General features: G+C 42.4%; 1 protein-coding gene across 1 annotated transcript; it reads right to left on the bottom strand.

Moving 5' to 3' along the window:
* Positions 1-1711: 1711 nt before the first annotated feature.
* Positions 1712-14999, bottom strand: LOC311112315 (protein FRG1-like). Its single transcript, XM_084155377.1, has 9 exons — positions 14862-14999; positions 14577-14644; positions 14345-14467; positions 5204-5261; positions 4806-4920; positions 4388-4492; positions 4072-4163; positions 2401-2511; positions 1712-1962 (listed from the first exon to the last, which is right to left on the bottom strand). The coding sequence occupies exons 1-9, from the start codon at positions 14918-14920 to the stop codon at positions 1926-1928; spliced, it is 768 nt and encodes a 255-aa protein (XP_084011503.1). The 5' UTR covers positions 14921-14999; the 3' UTR covers positions 1712-1925.
* Between the last annotated feature and the right edge of the window lie 292 nt (positions 15000-15291).

Here is a 15291-nt window from a genome sequence, read left to right as displayed (position 1 = left end):
TACCATTACACAATGGGCAGGCGGCTTCAACAGATTTTATACATTAATTTTTCTCTGATTCAGATACATTATTTGTTTTGTTTATGTCGCTTATTACACATAAAAATGGTTAAGTGTATAAATAGGCTTCTACTGATGTGAAAATATATAAATATGTCCTCCCATCCCTGATACTGGTACATTCCTGATTGTTATACTGAAGTGAAAACAAGCACATGACATGACTGGCAGTTAAAGAGCAATAGAATGGGCTTATTGTAGTTAAAGTTCGGCACAGGTTACTCATAAAACAACTGAAAGGGGTTGTGTGTGACAAATTACTTTTTAAAGCAAATTCGCTTGTCATCAAAGGCTGTTAAAAATAGTTTAAAACTGAGGAGCTTTGCCATATTCACACCTTGAAGCTGTAGTGGAGAGTGTGGTAAATTGAGCCAGGGGTAAACTGAGCAACCGTTGTTTCTAGGAAACCGAATACAAAATAAATAGTATGTGAGGAAAGAAACCGCATGGAAAAAGTAATAAGCAAGTTAGGTCCAAAAAACAGATTTTCAACAAGTCAAATTAATTTGTGTTAAGAGGTTTCATGACGCTTGTATCAAAACCAAAGTAAATTATTGTAAGATTGTTCTATACATCAGTTTGTGCCTCTATAAGCTTCAATATGAGGCCATAAAACTAGCATTAAAGTGCATCCTTGTAGCTGTGTGGGCTAATATAGTCAAAATGTTGGGATAAGTTGAGAAAATGGAAGTATGTTTTCTTCCCAGGTGTAATGCAAGGCATTATTCCTGGGATATGAGGTAACAACAGGGCCTAGCCTATGTTAAAAGTACCAAGTGTTTGTTAGGTGTTAAGCCTGTGTTAAAATATGCTTAATATGATTAAAATACAAAAAAAGCAATTGTGATTGTGTTGAATTGTGAGTGTGTGAAAACCTTGTGAAGACTTACAGAAAACGTTTGACCTGTGTCATTGCCAACAAAGGGTATATAACAAAGTATTGAGAAACTTTTGTTATTGACCAAATACTTATTTTCCACCATAATTTGCAAATAAATTCATAAAAAATCCTACAATGTGATTTTCTGGATTTGTATTCCTCATTTTGTCTGTCATAGTTGACGTGTACCTATGATGAAAATTACAGGCCTCTCTCATCTTTTTAAGTGGGAGAACTTGCACAATTGGTGGCTGACTAAATACTTTTTTCCCCAATGTACCCAGGGTAAGTTTTGTCAAGACACCACTTTTTCTGGACAAGCTATGTTTTCAAAACTGTAATGTTTACATTCATTCTGATTATTTCCAGGGATACACAACATCCTGAAATATATGTAGATGTCTTTGTTAGAAATAATACTATATTTCCCTTGACAGAGTGATGCTGAAAGCAAAAAATGGCTCAACTTACCCCACTCTTCCCTACAGTATTTCCTAATAAACAAACATCAATGGACTGTCCCAAACATCTGACAGATCTACTGATCTGCAGTTTTTTAGGGCAAAACAAAGATAGTGGTAGTAGGCATGTTGGCAATGATTTACAGGAAAATGGGTCACTGGGTAATCTCTCGAATACAATCCAGTTTATTATCTGAGAGATGACGCCTAGGGAAACCCAGTGAAACAAGCTACTCCGTCTTCTGAGCAGCCAGCTAGGGAAGGGGTTTAGGGATTGAAATTACACAATAATCCCACAATTTACTATCTCTTAAACAAATACAATTTATTCATGATAAAAAGTTACATCAAAACAAATTCATCAATGCCAGTCAAACAATCAAACATATTCATCAATGCCAGTCAAACAATCAAACAGATTCATCAATGCCAGTCAAACAACCAAACGAATAAAAAGGAAATACTTTTTGATTTTAACATAAGAAATTCAAAGACGAGTGGACAATCCATAAACTCTTGTATCTTCACTTGCAGTATCGGTCTGCTTTCATCTTGGCTCTCCTGTGGACAAACAAAAAAAGGCAAGAGTGGTTATTTTCAGTCCTTACATCACCACTATCCACCAGACAATGTAAATAGCTATCACGTGACAAGTCAGCTTGTCGCAACATGTTGAATTGAAACAGGTTTGTGCAAATAGGTTTCGAGTGTGTTGGCAGTTTGACCAATTATCTGACCAACTCCTGCTATTAAATGGCCATCAGTAGGAGTCATGTCAACAGTCATTTGGACCAGTTCCAGAGTGATTTCTTGGAAAGGATGTTTGGATTTGTTGATTATTAAAACCAGTTTGTGTGTGGTTGTTTCCTTTGGGGAAGCTAACTCCACTGAAATCAAATTTTCACTTAGTCATGCATTGATGTCAATGGGAGACTGAATGAAAATTAGACTTAAGTAGAAGTTTAGGATTTGCCTCTTTATGAGATGTTTTTCCCCCACCTGTCTAACAGCTCTTCGTGGAACTTCCCGTCTTTCCGGGCCATCTTCAGTGTGGTGCTGTCCTCCTCGTTCAGCCTCAGCCGCCTGTCCTGGAAACTCTGGAACTTCTTTCTGTAATATCAGAAATCTGTGTTCAGTGAGACTTATTACACACACAAACAAACAAACAAACAAACACACACACAGTCATCATACAAAGCCTCATGATAAGACATGGAAGGACCAGTCACACACCACTATCAAACACAAAGAATAACGACACTGAACAAAAATCTAATCAATTTTATTGGTCGCGTACACATATTTTGCATATGCTATCGCGGGTGTAGTGAAATGCTTATGTTCCTAGCTCCAACAGTGCAGTCATACCTAACAATACACACAAATCCCCAAAATAAAAATAAAGGAATTACGAAATATTAGAACGAGCAATGTCAGAGTCCGGAATATAAATAATATTGCACTCTCTGGGGCATAAACCTGACTACATTATCAATGACAAATGTGAATGCAAACGTGTATAGAGCGACTTACACTCGTTAGTACCGTGCCATTTCCATTGAAGTAAACAATCCTGATAGTAGATACATACAGAGTGCAATGGGGCCGCAAACAAACGCATTGGTTTTTACCAGGCGCTTTAACGACATTTAGTCCCTCTAGCAGTGGTTACAGTGGTTTATGATTCACGGGCAGCGCTCTGTTCATGCAACACGCTCGGGGATGCTAAGCACTACATCACGATGACGGGCTCAAGGGCAGCCATTATCTTCATGTCAACATGATGAGTCCATTTCCCCTGTGTTTTCCTCCTCTACAATAAAAAACTATGGCGAGAACAGGGGAAGATAAAAAATTTAACACGAAGTTGAGGGTGGAAGAGGAGAAATGGAACACAATGACAGCCTTGTTCACGCTTAGCCCTCAGAACTTAATGGGCCGCCTCAGGCCGTAAAAGCGGCAGCGGCGTTCCGTTCTCATTCCCGTTTCCATCCCCGTAGCGTTGGCCCATCAATCGGCCTTTTAAGGGAGCGGGATTGATTAGGTGGCACCTGCTCCTCACGCATCAGGGCCTGTGATTTAGTTGTCAAAATCTCACCAGAGCGGAAGGTTGTCGGTGAAAACGGAGGGAAATCACTGTCTGTCTACAGAAGGTCAGTGTTCAACCCCTCCACCTTCCTCGCTGTCTTTTCTACATAAAATGCTTCACCCCCCCACTGTGAGAACTGGTAGGTGAAGTTTAAAGGAAAATTCCACCCCAAAACGATCTTTTGGTATTTGTTTCATTAGTCCATTGTTGATATAGTCCCAAAAAAACAATCATGTTTAAGATATATAACTTTCAAAATACAGATATGCAGCCAGTGATGCAAAATGAATCATACCGGCTGTATTTCTGATTTTGAAAGTTACACATCTTAAAACTTGATCGCTGACATGCAAAACATTTTGGGACTATATCAACAATGGACTAATGAAACAAATACTAAAGATAGTTTTAGGGTGGAATTTTCCTTTACCATTTCTTATGTTCATTTGGACAAGATGAGCCATACAACAAGGGTTACAACCTCTCTAGACTAGAGGGCATGGAATCCCCACCTTGTATGATTACCGCTGCAAATGTTGCAGCCACTGTGAGTGTGACGTAGGTAGACAGACAGTACATACACGTAGTTGAGCTCGCAGTTCTTCACGTTGCCCCTGTCCTCGTCTGCAATGTCGTCGTTCCGCTTGACCTCCCTCTCCGCGCATGACCGGATCTGTTCATCATCATAGAGAGAGACAGAAGGAGAGAGGGCGAGAGAGAGAGGGGAAAAAATAAAACAGTTGCAAGTTGAATAGCAATATCCTGCCACCCTAATGTTCAGAGACATTTAGTTTTTTCTTTCCGTCACCAACTTCAGACTCCCCCATGGGGATGTCATTTCTATAGTATAGATGGGGGGGGGGATTATGGAGCGACCTTGTGAAATATATACATCACCTTAACCATCTCGTCGTCCCCCGCCAACTTGCTCTTAGCCTCAATGTCCCCACTTTCACTGTAGGAGATGAAACAGCTATTTGCTGCCATGAGAGCCATTTTGCCCTGGAACAGGGGAAAGAGAAAGAAATTAGTTTTAAAAAATGGAAAACAAACAGAAATGAAATGAAGAGATTAGTTGACAGATGAGTTTCACCTCATGCTGATACTCCATTCGCGAGGTAAAAGCTCAATTATATGCAGAGAGCGTCAAACTTTCTCTCCAATACGCATCAACAAAGCAACAAGCTGTGAGGTAAACAAGGCCTATCTATATCTAGGGTTACTATGCAACAAGTACTATATGATATGGCATTATGTCACAGTTTTTGTATGTATTGACTTTGAAGTTTTTTCTATTGACAGTTGCTTCACTCACGTCCTGGAAAACAGGCTCCCACTGTTCCCGGGAGCCGATGGCGTCGGAACGCCCCACCACGACCCCCTCCGAGGTGATCCCTAGATACTTCCCATAGCCAGACTTCAGAGCTACCCTGGGGGAAAAACACAGGAGAACAATATTCATTCCTGGATACTGGCAGGTTGATTTGAGTCTCTAAAAACTTTTCCAAAGACTATTTAAAGATAAAGACCATTTGAACAACAATGTTCTAATTTAAATCCAATTTTGTATTAATAAAATTGTAAACCTGCAGAGACTGTAATTGTTCTTCCGAAGTCTATTATAACTCACCAGGGGACACTTCCCATTCAGATTTGGAGAGAGGAAGTCAACATAAAATGTGCATAGGTGATATTTACTCCTTTCATACACACCTAGAGTCTGACAGCTTGATGGCAGTGAACTGCTCCGGGGGGTCTGGCCCTTCATCGTCTGCAAAATATCAAAGACAACATTTCCCTTTTTAGAGTCACGAATCACTGATTGATTTTCTAATCAGAGCATTTTCAAAAAAAAAAAAATCTTCCTTATTTTTATCAGAGAGGAGCCTTCGTTTTGGATTAATGAGGATTAAAAAAAGATGTCACTTTATTATCACTTCAAACATTTGGGAACTTGGCTCTGCCGACTTAACATTCAGTGTTGAAACATTGTGTACGATTAGCATTTCTCACATTCTCTCGCCATGTTCGTGATCTTGAAGAAGACAAATAAATCTGTCGCAGTGGTGCCAGTACAATGCATTTGATCTCAGATGTATTAACATACAATAACAATGTGCCATTCTGAAAACAGACAATTTGCATAATTTCCTCTAGCAGCGGGTCTACCCTTGAGACGTACTGACGTAGAGCCTTCATGTTTTACTAATGCTTCATGGTCATTAATAACACACAACCTTGGGCTACACGATGTTGCTGCTGTGTGCTATTGATCGCCTACACCCACCCTAATCTCGGAAACCCAGACCTCCAATCTTGCATAATTGCATCAGATGCTCGATTAGGTTCTGGGGTGAGATGTATGAAAACGGATATTATAAAACTAGAGAAGTCTCCACTCCCTTAAACGGAAACTCTCAGCTAAAGGCTCCACCCCTTCAAAAAATGTTCCACTTGAAATCATTGCTTGAAATCCCTGCCCCAATTTAAGCACCCAATCCTGATACTGCCAAATAACCAGCGACAGAAAACCAAAGCACCGGGACTACTGTCGCTCGTTAGTCATCGTAGTCCGTCCACAAGAGATTATATCCACCCTGACAGCTGTAAAATTACAGGCAATCCTTATCCTGAGTTCCAAAACTCTTCTCTGGCTTCGCAGGCTCGGCCCTAATTTATGTGTTCTCTGTCACCTGGAGCTGCATGGCAAATGGTCCAGGAACAAAAGGACAATGCCCAAGGACTAGTCAGCCCTTCCCCCTCTAAGGGGACAAAATGTATCTCTGTAACAGTATGCAGAGGACTAATAGAATAATGCTATAGTATCCATGTTTGGTATCTATCTGAAACTTGTTCACTGAGGATAACTCTGATGCTAACTATATGTATGTATGATCTTTGTGGTTATTTGTCTCTGTACAGGGTGAACTCTGAATTACTATATGCAAAAGGTTTTATGGTCCTCTTAGAAATTCTGTCTGATTTACATTGGTCTCATCCCCCACACAAGCCTTTAGATGCTGTGACATTGTGTGGAGATTGGGCCTGGGAGTGTTTAGGTTACTGTCAACTTACATTTACATGTTTAGTTATTTAGCAGATGCTAAATACTGGCCCCCCGTGGGAAACGAACCCACATGCCGGCCAAACCCTCCCCTACCTTGGACGACGCTGGACCAATTGTGCGCCGCCCATGGGTCTCCCGGTCGCAGCCGGCTGCGACAGAGCCTGGACTCGAACCAGGATCTCTAGTGGCACAGCTAGCACTGCGATGCAGTGCCTTAGACCACTGCACCACTCGGGATCATTTGATTGGTCAACGGTGGTTGGTTTTGGGTTGAAAGGTTAACCCTTCAGATGTTAGAAATTGAATTAAAAGCCTTTTATCTTCCTCTTATCCTGTATCCAGTCCATGGAGGAAGGTTGTATAATCAATTTTCATTTCCTAGACTTCTAGGCCTCTGGCCTAGTAAGCCTCTCTTTGTTCATGCACTGTCCTGTAAGTTCACCTTAGGATCTATATGCTTGGAATATTGCCTAATGCTTGCTTGTATATATTAATTATCTTTATGGAGTCAGATAAACATTTGAATAGACTAATTGCTTAGTCACATTTTATGTATATACTGTATAATATACTGAATATTCACATATTACTATTACATATCAAATATTACTGCCCACTACAGCTTTATGCCCTTTTCTTTCTCATCAGTGATATATGGAGTTGTGGATGGAGTTCTACCCTACTGCTTTGACCTATCATGTCCTGCCAGATCGGTGGCCATTGATGAAAGGAAGCTAGTTAATCATACCGAGAAACACACTCCGTAAGGATGTGACCGTCACAGGTTCTCACAACGTTAGGGAAAGTTAAGGAGGGGGGAAAGTATGTCAATTTCAAGGACAGATTGATGCGAATGTAAATTGGGAAACCACACCTCTGTGTGCAATCATTGGACATTGGGATAGCGAATAATATCCCTAGGCTCACATACCTCTATGTTTCTCAGACCACAATAATCAGATAGACAGGTTATAGTCTAATCATATTCCATCCCCTAAAGCATGCCTATATCTCCATGTGACCCTTGAGTTTACACAGAGGGCATTCACAACTTCTCCTGCATCCAGTGACTAATCACCTTGAGGGCGTTTCTCAGCTTGAGAGGGCTAAACTATTCTAGACGGGTTTCCTTCTTACTGAAAATCCCATAAAAGTGCAGAAACATTTCTCTCTCTCTCTCTCTCCCTGAAACTCCATTGCTCTTTCATCTCATTTAAATGAGCCTGCCTCCCGAGTCAGAGCCTCACCAAGGGAATAGGAATGGTTCATGTTTTTATCTCCTGGCCGTTTTCACTCTTTCTCCCTCTTCAATAGAAAACCGTGCGCTGAATCCCAGGTCTGCATTTCTGTCTTTGGAGGGTGGATGGGTTTTATTGAACATTTCTCAAACATGTCTCGCCTTAGGGCAGAGAATCTTTGCCTGGAAACTCCCATTTAGTATAGCTTGGTTAGTTAGGCTAGGTGCTCCACCCCCAAGTCGAGGCCTTTTGCCTGAGGCTCAGGGGCTGTTGTAATGGGGCTCTGGCCTGTTAGTCAGTGGGGCTAACGATGGGGAGACGAAGCATGTCGTCTGTGAGCCTGGATTCAAAGATGTGATTCCAGCACGTTGGCAATGTCCCTCCTCTAACTTTTCATGCACGGCAACTTGGAATGGTAAAGATACTATCGAAATTAAATGGTTGGTGCCAATCCTTCCCGTTCATTTTGGATTGTGGACTACAGTTTTCACCTTAGCCTAATGAGTGGGTCCGGATACTCGCAACAGATGCTATCTATTGTGGACCCTAGACACAATACCACTTGGTGGTATGAAAACGTGTGACCAATTTAAATGTTGTGCTGCAAAACTATCCATTTAAGATGCAAGGAATCACAATGACATTAGGTCAATGATACTCATGTGGATCTTGATATCCATAAACCATGAGACGAGAGAGAGAGAGCTCTTTGCCTGTTACCTTGTTGAATTCTAACCCATCACAGAGCTGTGCAATACATTTCCTCCAGGTAAATTATTTAATTGTCCTCCTGCCTCCACAAGTGGATGGGCACCATAAATCGTAGCTAGCACCGGATTCATATTGATGATATCCAATAACGTGCTTGAGAGGACAAAGAGATAGATTAATGCCTGGTGTGTGTGTGTGTGGAGGAGCAATTCCAGCTTCCTCTCTAAACCATTACCTGGCAAACTGTGCAGAAATGAGTGTCCTAATAGCTTCTGAAACAACATAGTAGTTCAGTTCTCCCTTTTATTTTCCGTGTCCACTCTCTCAGAGTGTGACTTCAAATTGATTTAGAACGAAACGCCACTAAATCTTATACCGTTTAGGACAAAATTGGTTTTGGTTTCAAAACGCTTGGTACTGCACACAGGCACACAGGCAGCCATCGAATGCAGCGGTCATCGAAAAAGCAAGAAAATGAAGTTGGAGGAAACAATTAGTGAATTCTACCCCCCCCCATTCTCCACAAATGAATGACACTAAAAATTGCCTGCCGCTTTGCCAGGCTAGCCACGCTAATGGAACGCGACGTCCATTACGGCTCTTTGGTTTCCTCTCTTCGTATTGGAATAGAATGGAACATGAGAAAACTGGGCTCCATGGGGAGATTTTCTTCCATTCTCTTCTGGGATTCATTCATTCCTGACAATTACCAGCTCCATTTGCTATGCCTATAATGCCAGATTACAGAATCTGACGCAGACAATTTAAGTAAATGCAAGCAACATGCTGGGCTGGTTTGCATTTCAAAAATGACTTTTATTTCAGTTTGAAATGCAAGGCTTAACAAAGTGAAATCTTTTAAGGACTTAGTCATTTTAGAGTGACTCATTCTAACAACCTGAGTGAAGTTGCCATCTAAAACGGTTGAACAAGACACCACACCGCCTTGACTTAAGCAGTTTAAGTTCACAAACAAAAACAATGTGTGCTCAAGCTACCAGTTGCGAAACCAAACCTTACAATAACCATAATGTATGATGATTATAAGCAAATCAAGTTCCCATTGAAACTATGCTCCCATGAGTTTTTCCTGAGACATGAAGATGCCTTTAGTTTAGTGGGCCAACCTGTTTTGAGTTGTGCAGAACCGCCAAGTTAGAGATTCTGATTGGTAACATTGGTGCAAGTCACTTGAATCACAGTCGATTTCAGCAGCTGAACTGCTAGGGATCAAATCAAATCAAATTTGATTTGACACATGCGCCGAATACAACAGGTGTAGACCTTACAGTGAAACGCTTACTTACAAGCCCATAACCAACAATGCAATTTTAAAACAAAGCCCCATATACTATCCACCATTGTGACCTGTACGCTCTCGTTGGCTGGCCCTCACTACATATTCGTCGCCAAACCCACTGGCTCCAGGTCATCTATAAATCTCTTCTAGGCAAATCCCCGCCTTATCTTAGCTCATTGGTCACCATAGCAACACCCACCCGTAGTATGCATTCCAGCAGGTATATCTCACTGGTCATCCCCAAAGCCAACACCTCATTTGGCCGCCATTCCTTCCAGTTCTCTGCTGCAAATGACTGGAACGAACTGCAAAGATTTCTAAAGCTGGACACACTTATCTCCCTTACTATCTTTAAGCATCAGTTGTCAGAGCAGCTTACCGATCACTGCAACTGTACACAGCCCATCTGTAATTAGCCCACCCAACTACCTCATCCCCATATTGTTATTTACATTGTTATTTATTTTGCTCACTTGCACCCCAGTATCTCTATTTGCACATCTATCACTCCAGTGTTAATACTAAATTGTAATTACATTTACGTCATTTAGCAGACGCTCTTATCCAGAGCGACTTACAAATTGGTGCATTCACCTTATGCTAGCCAGTGGGACAACCACTTTACAATATATATCTTCTTTTTTTTTTCTTCTTTTTTCTTGGGGGGGGGGGGGGGGGGTAGAAGGATTACTTTTATCCTATCCCAGGTATTCCTTAAAGAGGTGGGGTTTCAAGTGTCTCCGGAAGGTGGTGAGTGACTCCGCTGTCCTGGCGTCGTGAGGGAGCTTGTTCCACCATTGGGGTGCCAGAGCAGCGAACAGTTTTGACTGGGCTGAGCGGGAACTGTGCTTCCGCAGAGGTAGTGGGGCCAGCAGGCCAGAGGTGGATGAACGCAATGCACTCGTTTGGGTGTAGGGACTAATCAGAGCCTGAAGGTACAGAGGTGCCGTTCCCCTCACAGCTCCGTAGGCAAGCACCATGGTCTTGTAGCAGATGCGGGCTTCAACTGGAAGCCAGTGGAGTGTGCGGAGGAGCTGGGTGAATTACTTTGCACTATGGCCTATTTATTGCCTTACCTCCATAACTTACTACATTTGCACACACTGTATATAGATTTTCTATTGTGTTATTGACTGTATGTTTTGTTTATTCCTCTGTGTTTGTTGTTTTTATCGCACTGCTTTGCTTTATCTTGGCCAGGTCGCAGTTGTAAATGAGAACTTGTTCTCAACTGGCTTAACTGGTTAAATAAAGGTTAAATAAATAAAATTAAAAAAAAAGAAAGAATACCAAAACAAATAGCAAAAAAACAATAGCGAGGCTATATAAAGGGGGTACCGGTACCGAGTCAATGTGCGGGGGCACCGGTTAGTTGAGGTAATTGAGGTAATATGCACATGTAGGTAGAGTTATTAAAGTGACTATGCATAGATAATAAACAGAGAATAGCAGCAACGTTTAAAGGGGGGGGGGGGGGGGGGGGGGGGCAATGCAAATAGTCTGGGTAGCCATTTGATTAGATGTTCAGGAGTCTTATGGCTTGGGGGTAGAAGATGTTTAGAAGCCTCTTGGACATAGACTTGGCGCTCCGGTACCGCTTGCCATGCGGTATAGAGGTCCTGGATGGCAGGAAGCTTGGTCCCAGTGATGTACTGGGCCGTACGCACTACCCTCTGTAGTGCCTTGCGGTCGGAGGCTGAGCAGTTGCCATACCAGGCAGTGATGCAACCAGTCAGGATGCCCTCGATGGTGCAGCTGTAGAACATTTTGAGGATCTGAGGACCCATACCAAATCTTTTCAGTCTCCTTAGGGGGAATAGGTTTTGTCGTGCCCTCTTCACGACTGTCTTGGTGTGCTTGGACCATGTTAGTTTGTTGGTGATGTGGTGATGTGGACACCAAGGAACTTGAAGCTCTCAACCTGCTCCATTACAGCTCCGTCGATGAGAATGGGGGCGTGCTCGGTCCTCTTCTTTTTCCTGTAGTCCACAATCATCTCCTTTGTCTTGATCATGTCGAGGGAGAGGTTGTTGTCCTGGCACCACACGGCCAGGTCTCTGACCTCCTCCCTATAGGCTTTCTCATTGTTGTCGGTGATCAGGCCTACCACTGTTGTGTCATCGGCAAACTTAATGATGGTGTTGGAGTCGTGCCTGGCCATGCAGTCATGAGTGAACAGGGAGTACAGGAGGGGACTAAGCACGCACCCCTGAGGGGCCCCTGTGTTGAGGATCAGCGTGGCGGATGTGTTGTTACCTACCCTTACCACCGGGGGGCGGCCCGTCAGGAAGTCCAGGATCCAGTTGCAGAGGGAGCTGTTTAGTCCCAGGGTCCTTAGCTTAGTGATGAGCTTTGAGGGCACTATGGTGTTGAACACTGAGCTGTAGATGCTACAGAGATGAGGGGATTTAAGAAGTGTTTTGGCGGTAGCTTGCCAAACTACCCTCCCAAAGCTACTGCAAAATCTGGCTGACATTTAACTGTGTCCGTGGTTACTAGCCTGGCTCCACAGCTACACCACCGGAGGAAGGGAGAGGGTGATGATGAATGGCACATTCAGCCCCTGGTCAGAGGGTGCCACAAGAGGGCGTGGTCTCACCATATCCTTTTCTCCTTCACATGTCCACCCAAAAAGTTGTCTTCAGTGACACTGGGTATGCTGATGATGTGGGGCTGTCCCGAGCCATATACCACTAACCAGCATCCAGGAGGACACTTCCATGGGCTTGGAGGCAAAGCAGCTGGATGAGTGGGCCACATCCAATAACATGCTCCTGAATGGGTCTGTGGAAATCCAGATATGCCTTTCGAGAGACCCTCCACAACCTGCACCACTCATACTAGGAGGACAGGAAGTACCAGTGGTAACAACAATCAAGTATCTTGGTTTTCATCTAGACTAACCTCAGTGGTGACACACAGCCTGTGAGGAAGGCCTCAAATCGCCTGCACTTTGACTGTACTCACCAGAACTGGCCTACCCATTGAAGATCTGGTCAGTCTATATACTACTCTGGTGAGGCCTGGTCTGGAATACGGTGGAGTGCTGTTAGTTGGATGCAATAAAAAGCAGCAGGCCCAACTGGACAGGGTGCAGAGGAGGGCCCTGAGTATTATCTCCAGAGGTGGCGCAGTCCAACCACAGCTCCAGTCACTGCAGAGCAGGCTGCAGTGCACCTGGCAAAGGACCTGCACACTCTTGAACACCCACTGCATGACCTGCTCCCTCTAATAAGGGAGGTGACTGCACCACCAGGTTCCTGAGAAACATACATAACTGTCCTGTATTACAGCCTGTATTATAAAAATTTAAAAAACGCAACTACCTTCTGTCAGACTGTACAATAACTCTAGCTCTTACATGTTTTCAAAGTAGACCTAATCTTTTTTAACAAGTCAGTTTTCCATCATGAAATGTCATATATACAAAATTATGTGGACATCCCTTCAAATTAGTGGATCAAACTAAAGCTACTCAGTACTCATGTCTTGTGATGAGTAACCGTGCCCCAAATATTTGTATTAGGGGTACATCCATTTGAATTCAATCACTTTTTGACAGCATCCCTTTTGATTTAAACAAAACTTTCCATACATGTTTGCCTATGGAAACATTTGTCAGAAAGTGATTTTTTGGACCTGAATGCCAAAACATTCAGGAGATAAAGGTGCTCAAAGTTGACCCATTTTGCACACCCCACCATACCATGAGACATCCATGTCTTCATCACTGGAAAAGATAAACGGTTGAGTTTGATATCATTTAAAAGCTTACAAACAGTGTTGTCAAACTACTACAAAAAGTAACGTTCTGAGCACTTCTACAATGGGCAAATATGTATAGAAAGGTTTAGTTCAAATCAAAAGGGGTGCTGTCAAAAAGTGATTGAATTCAAATGAATTTACCCTTAGGTCTTGAATTGTGCAGACGCCCCGTTTGATACCCGTGGTTAGCAATCTCTTCCACTGCTTGTGCCTCATAACAGTCTCAAACAGTAATCTGTATCTAAACAAATCAAAAGTTCCACTAGGTTCAACCTCCCTCCCTGCCCCCTGCCTCTGCTCCCTGGTAACAGGTGGAGCAGAAGAGTGAGAGCTGTAACAGGGATCGAACCCTAGCTCATACAGTGCAGAGGTGAACGCCTAACGGACTGTACCACAAAAGCCTCTGGGTTGAGGCAGTACAACGCTCCCATACACCACTTACTCAAGCATAACATTTTATGATCACGCCCCACACACATCACTGACACTTAAAAATTTGACCTTATCGTCTCAGTCATGTAACAAAAGACAAAATGCCTTACGAAACACTTCCCCCTGTCCAATCAAGTAGCATAACAACCTAGTATGGCATACAGCAAATTGTGTGCATCTGCATCATCATGCATTAATGACAAAACACATGACACCCTACTCCCTATATTATTGTGCACTACGTTTGACCAGAGCTCTACGTGGCTCTGATGAGATGTAGTGCACTATAAAGGAAATATTGGGTACATTTAGCTAAAGATACTCTCTCTCACTTTTCTTACCTTGATGTGGTGCGCCAACTGTGAACAGACCAGTATCCAGGGCATGGATGTAGGAATTAGTCTGCATCTCTATTGCAACCGTTCCTGTAATCTCCCCAAAGCCACTGATACACCACCATCCACCTAGAAAGCAGAAAGAAAAATTATTTTTTAGTACTTTGTGGAATATCATAAGAACCATTTTCAATTAGTTAGCTAGCTAGCTGCCAAGATTTACCAGCAAACAACATACCAACAATATCCGGTTTATCTTCTGCATCGTCTCTTTTTCTCTTCTTATCCTTGTGCTTCTTCTTCTTTCTACAAGACAATTGTGGATCAATATTAGCCAGGTCAAATTAGAAATGGGAGAAAAGGAAAATAGCAAACAGTTAGCTAGCTAACATTAGCCAGTAGCTAACTGTTAATGCCTGGTCAGTCGATTAATGATAGCTAGCTAGATAGCATTATTAGCCAGCTTGATTCGCCATCTTCTACACAAACACATATTGAATTCGATGTTGAGGAATAACCTCACCCCTTGTTTAGTCCTTTCAAAACAAGTTTTGTTGTTTTCACTTTTGAATATTCAGCCATATCTTCAGATTATGGTAAACTAGCTAGCTAACAACGTACACAAACGAAAACAACATGCAAGTACGGTGGCCGTAAAGGTAAAAACGAATATCAGTTATCAAACGAGCGACTTCTATTGTTTGGAGAATATATTATATTGTATGTGTTCGCATTCGGAATTCTGCATTGTTTGTTTAGCAGTTTTTTTTTTGGTGCAATTTAAAAGTTGATGTGTTACTAATTATGTGTTACTAAGTGTGACAGAGAGTTGCACACTCTATATATAAGCTCCCGGTAATTTATTGGGTAGAGTAAACCACCAACGTTTCTTCTGGGTTACTATGGTCATTGGTTGCACTAATTGCACTGTTTGTCTACATAACCTGGTTCAA

The sequence above is a fragment of the Coregonus lavaretus genome (genome assembly GCF_964263955.1).
Source record: "Coregonus lavaretus genome assembly, chromosome: 38".
Classification (NCBI taxonomy): domain Eukaryota; kingdom Metazoa; phylum Chordata; class Actinopteri; order Salmoniformes; family Salmonidae; genus Coregonus; species Coregonus lavaretus.
This window is presented reverse-complemented; position numbering and strand designations above follow the sequence as displayed.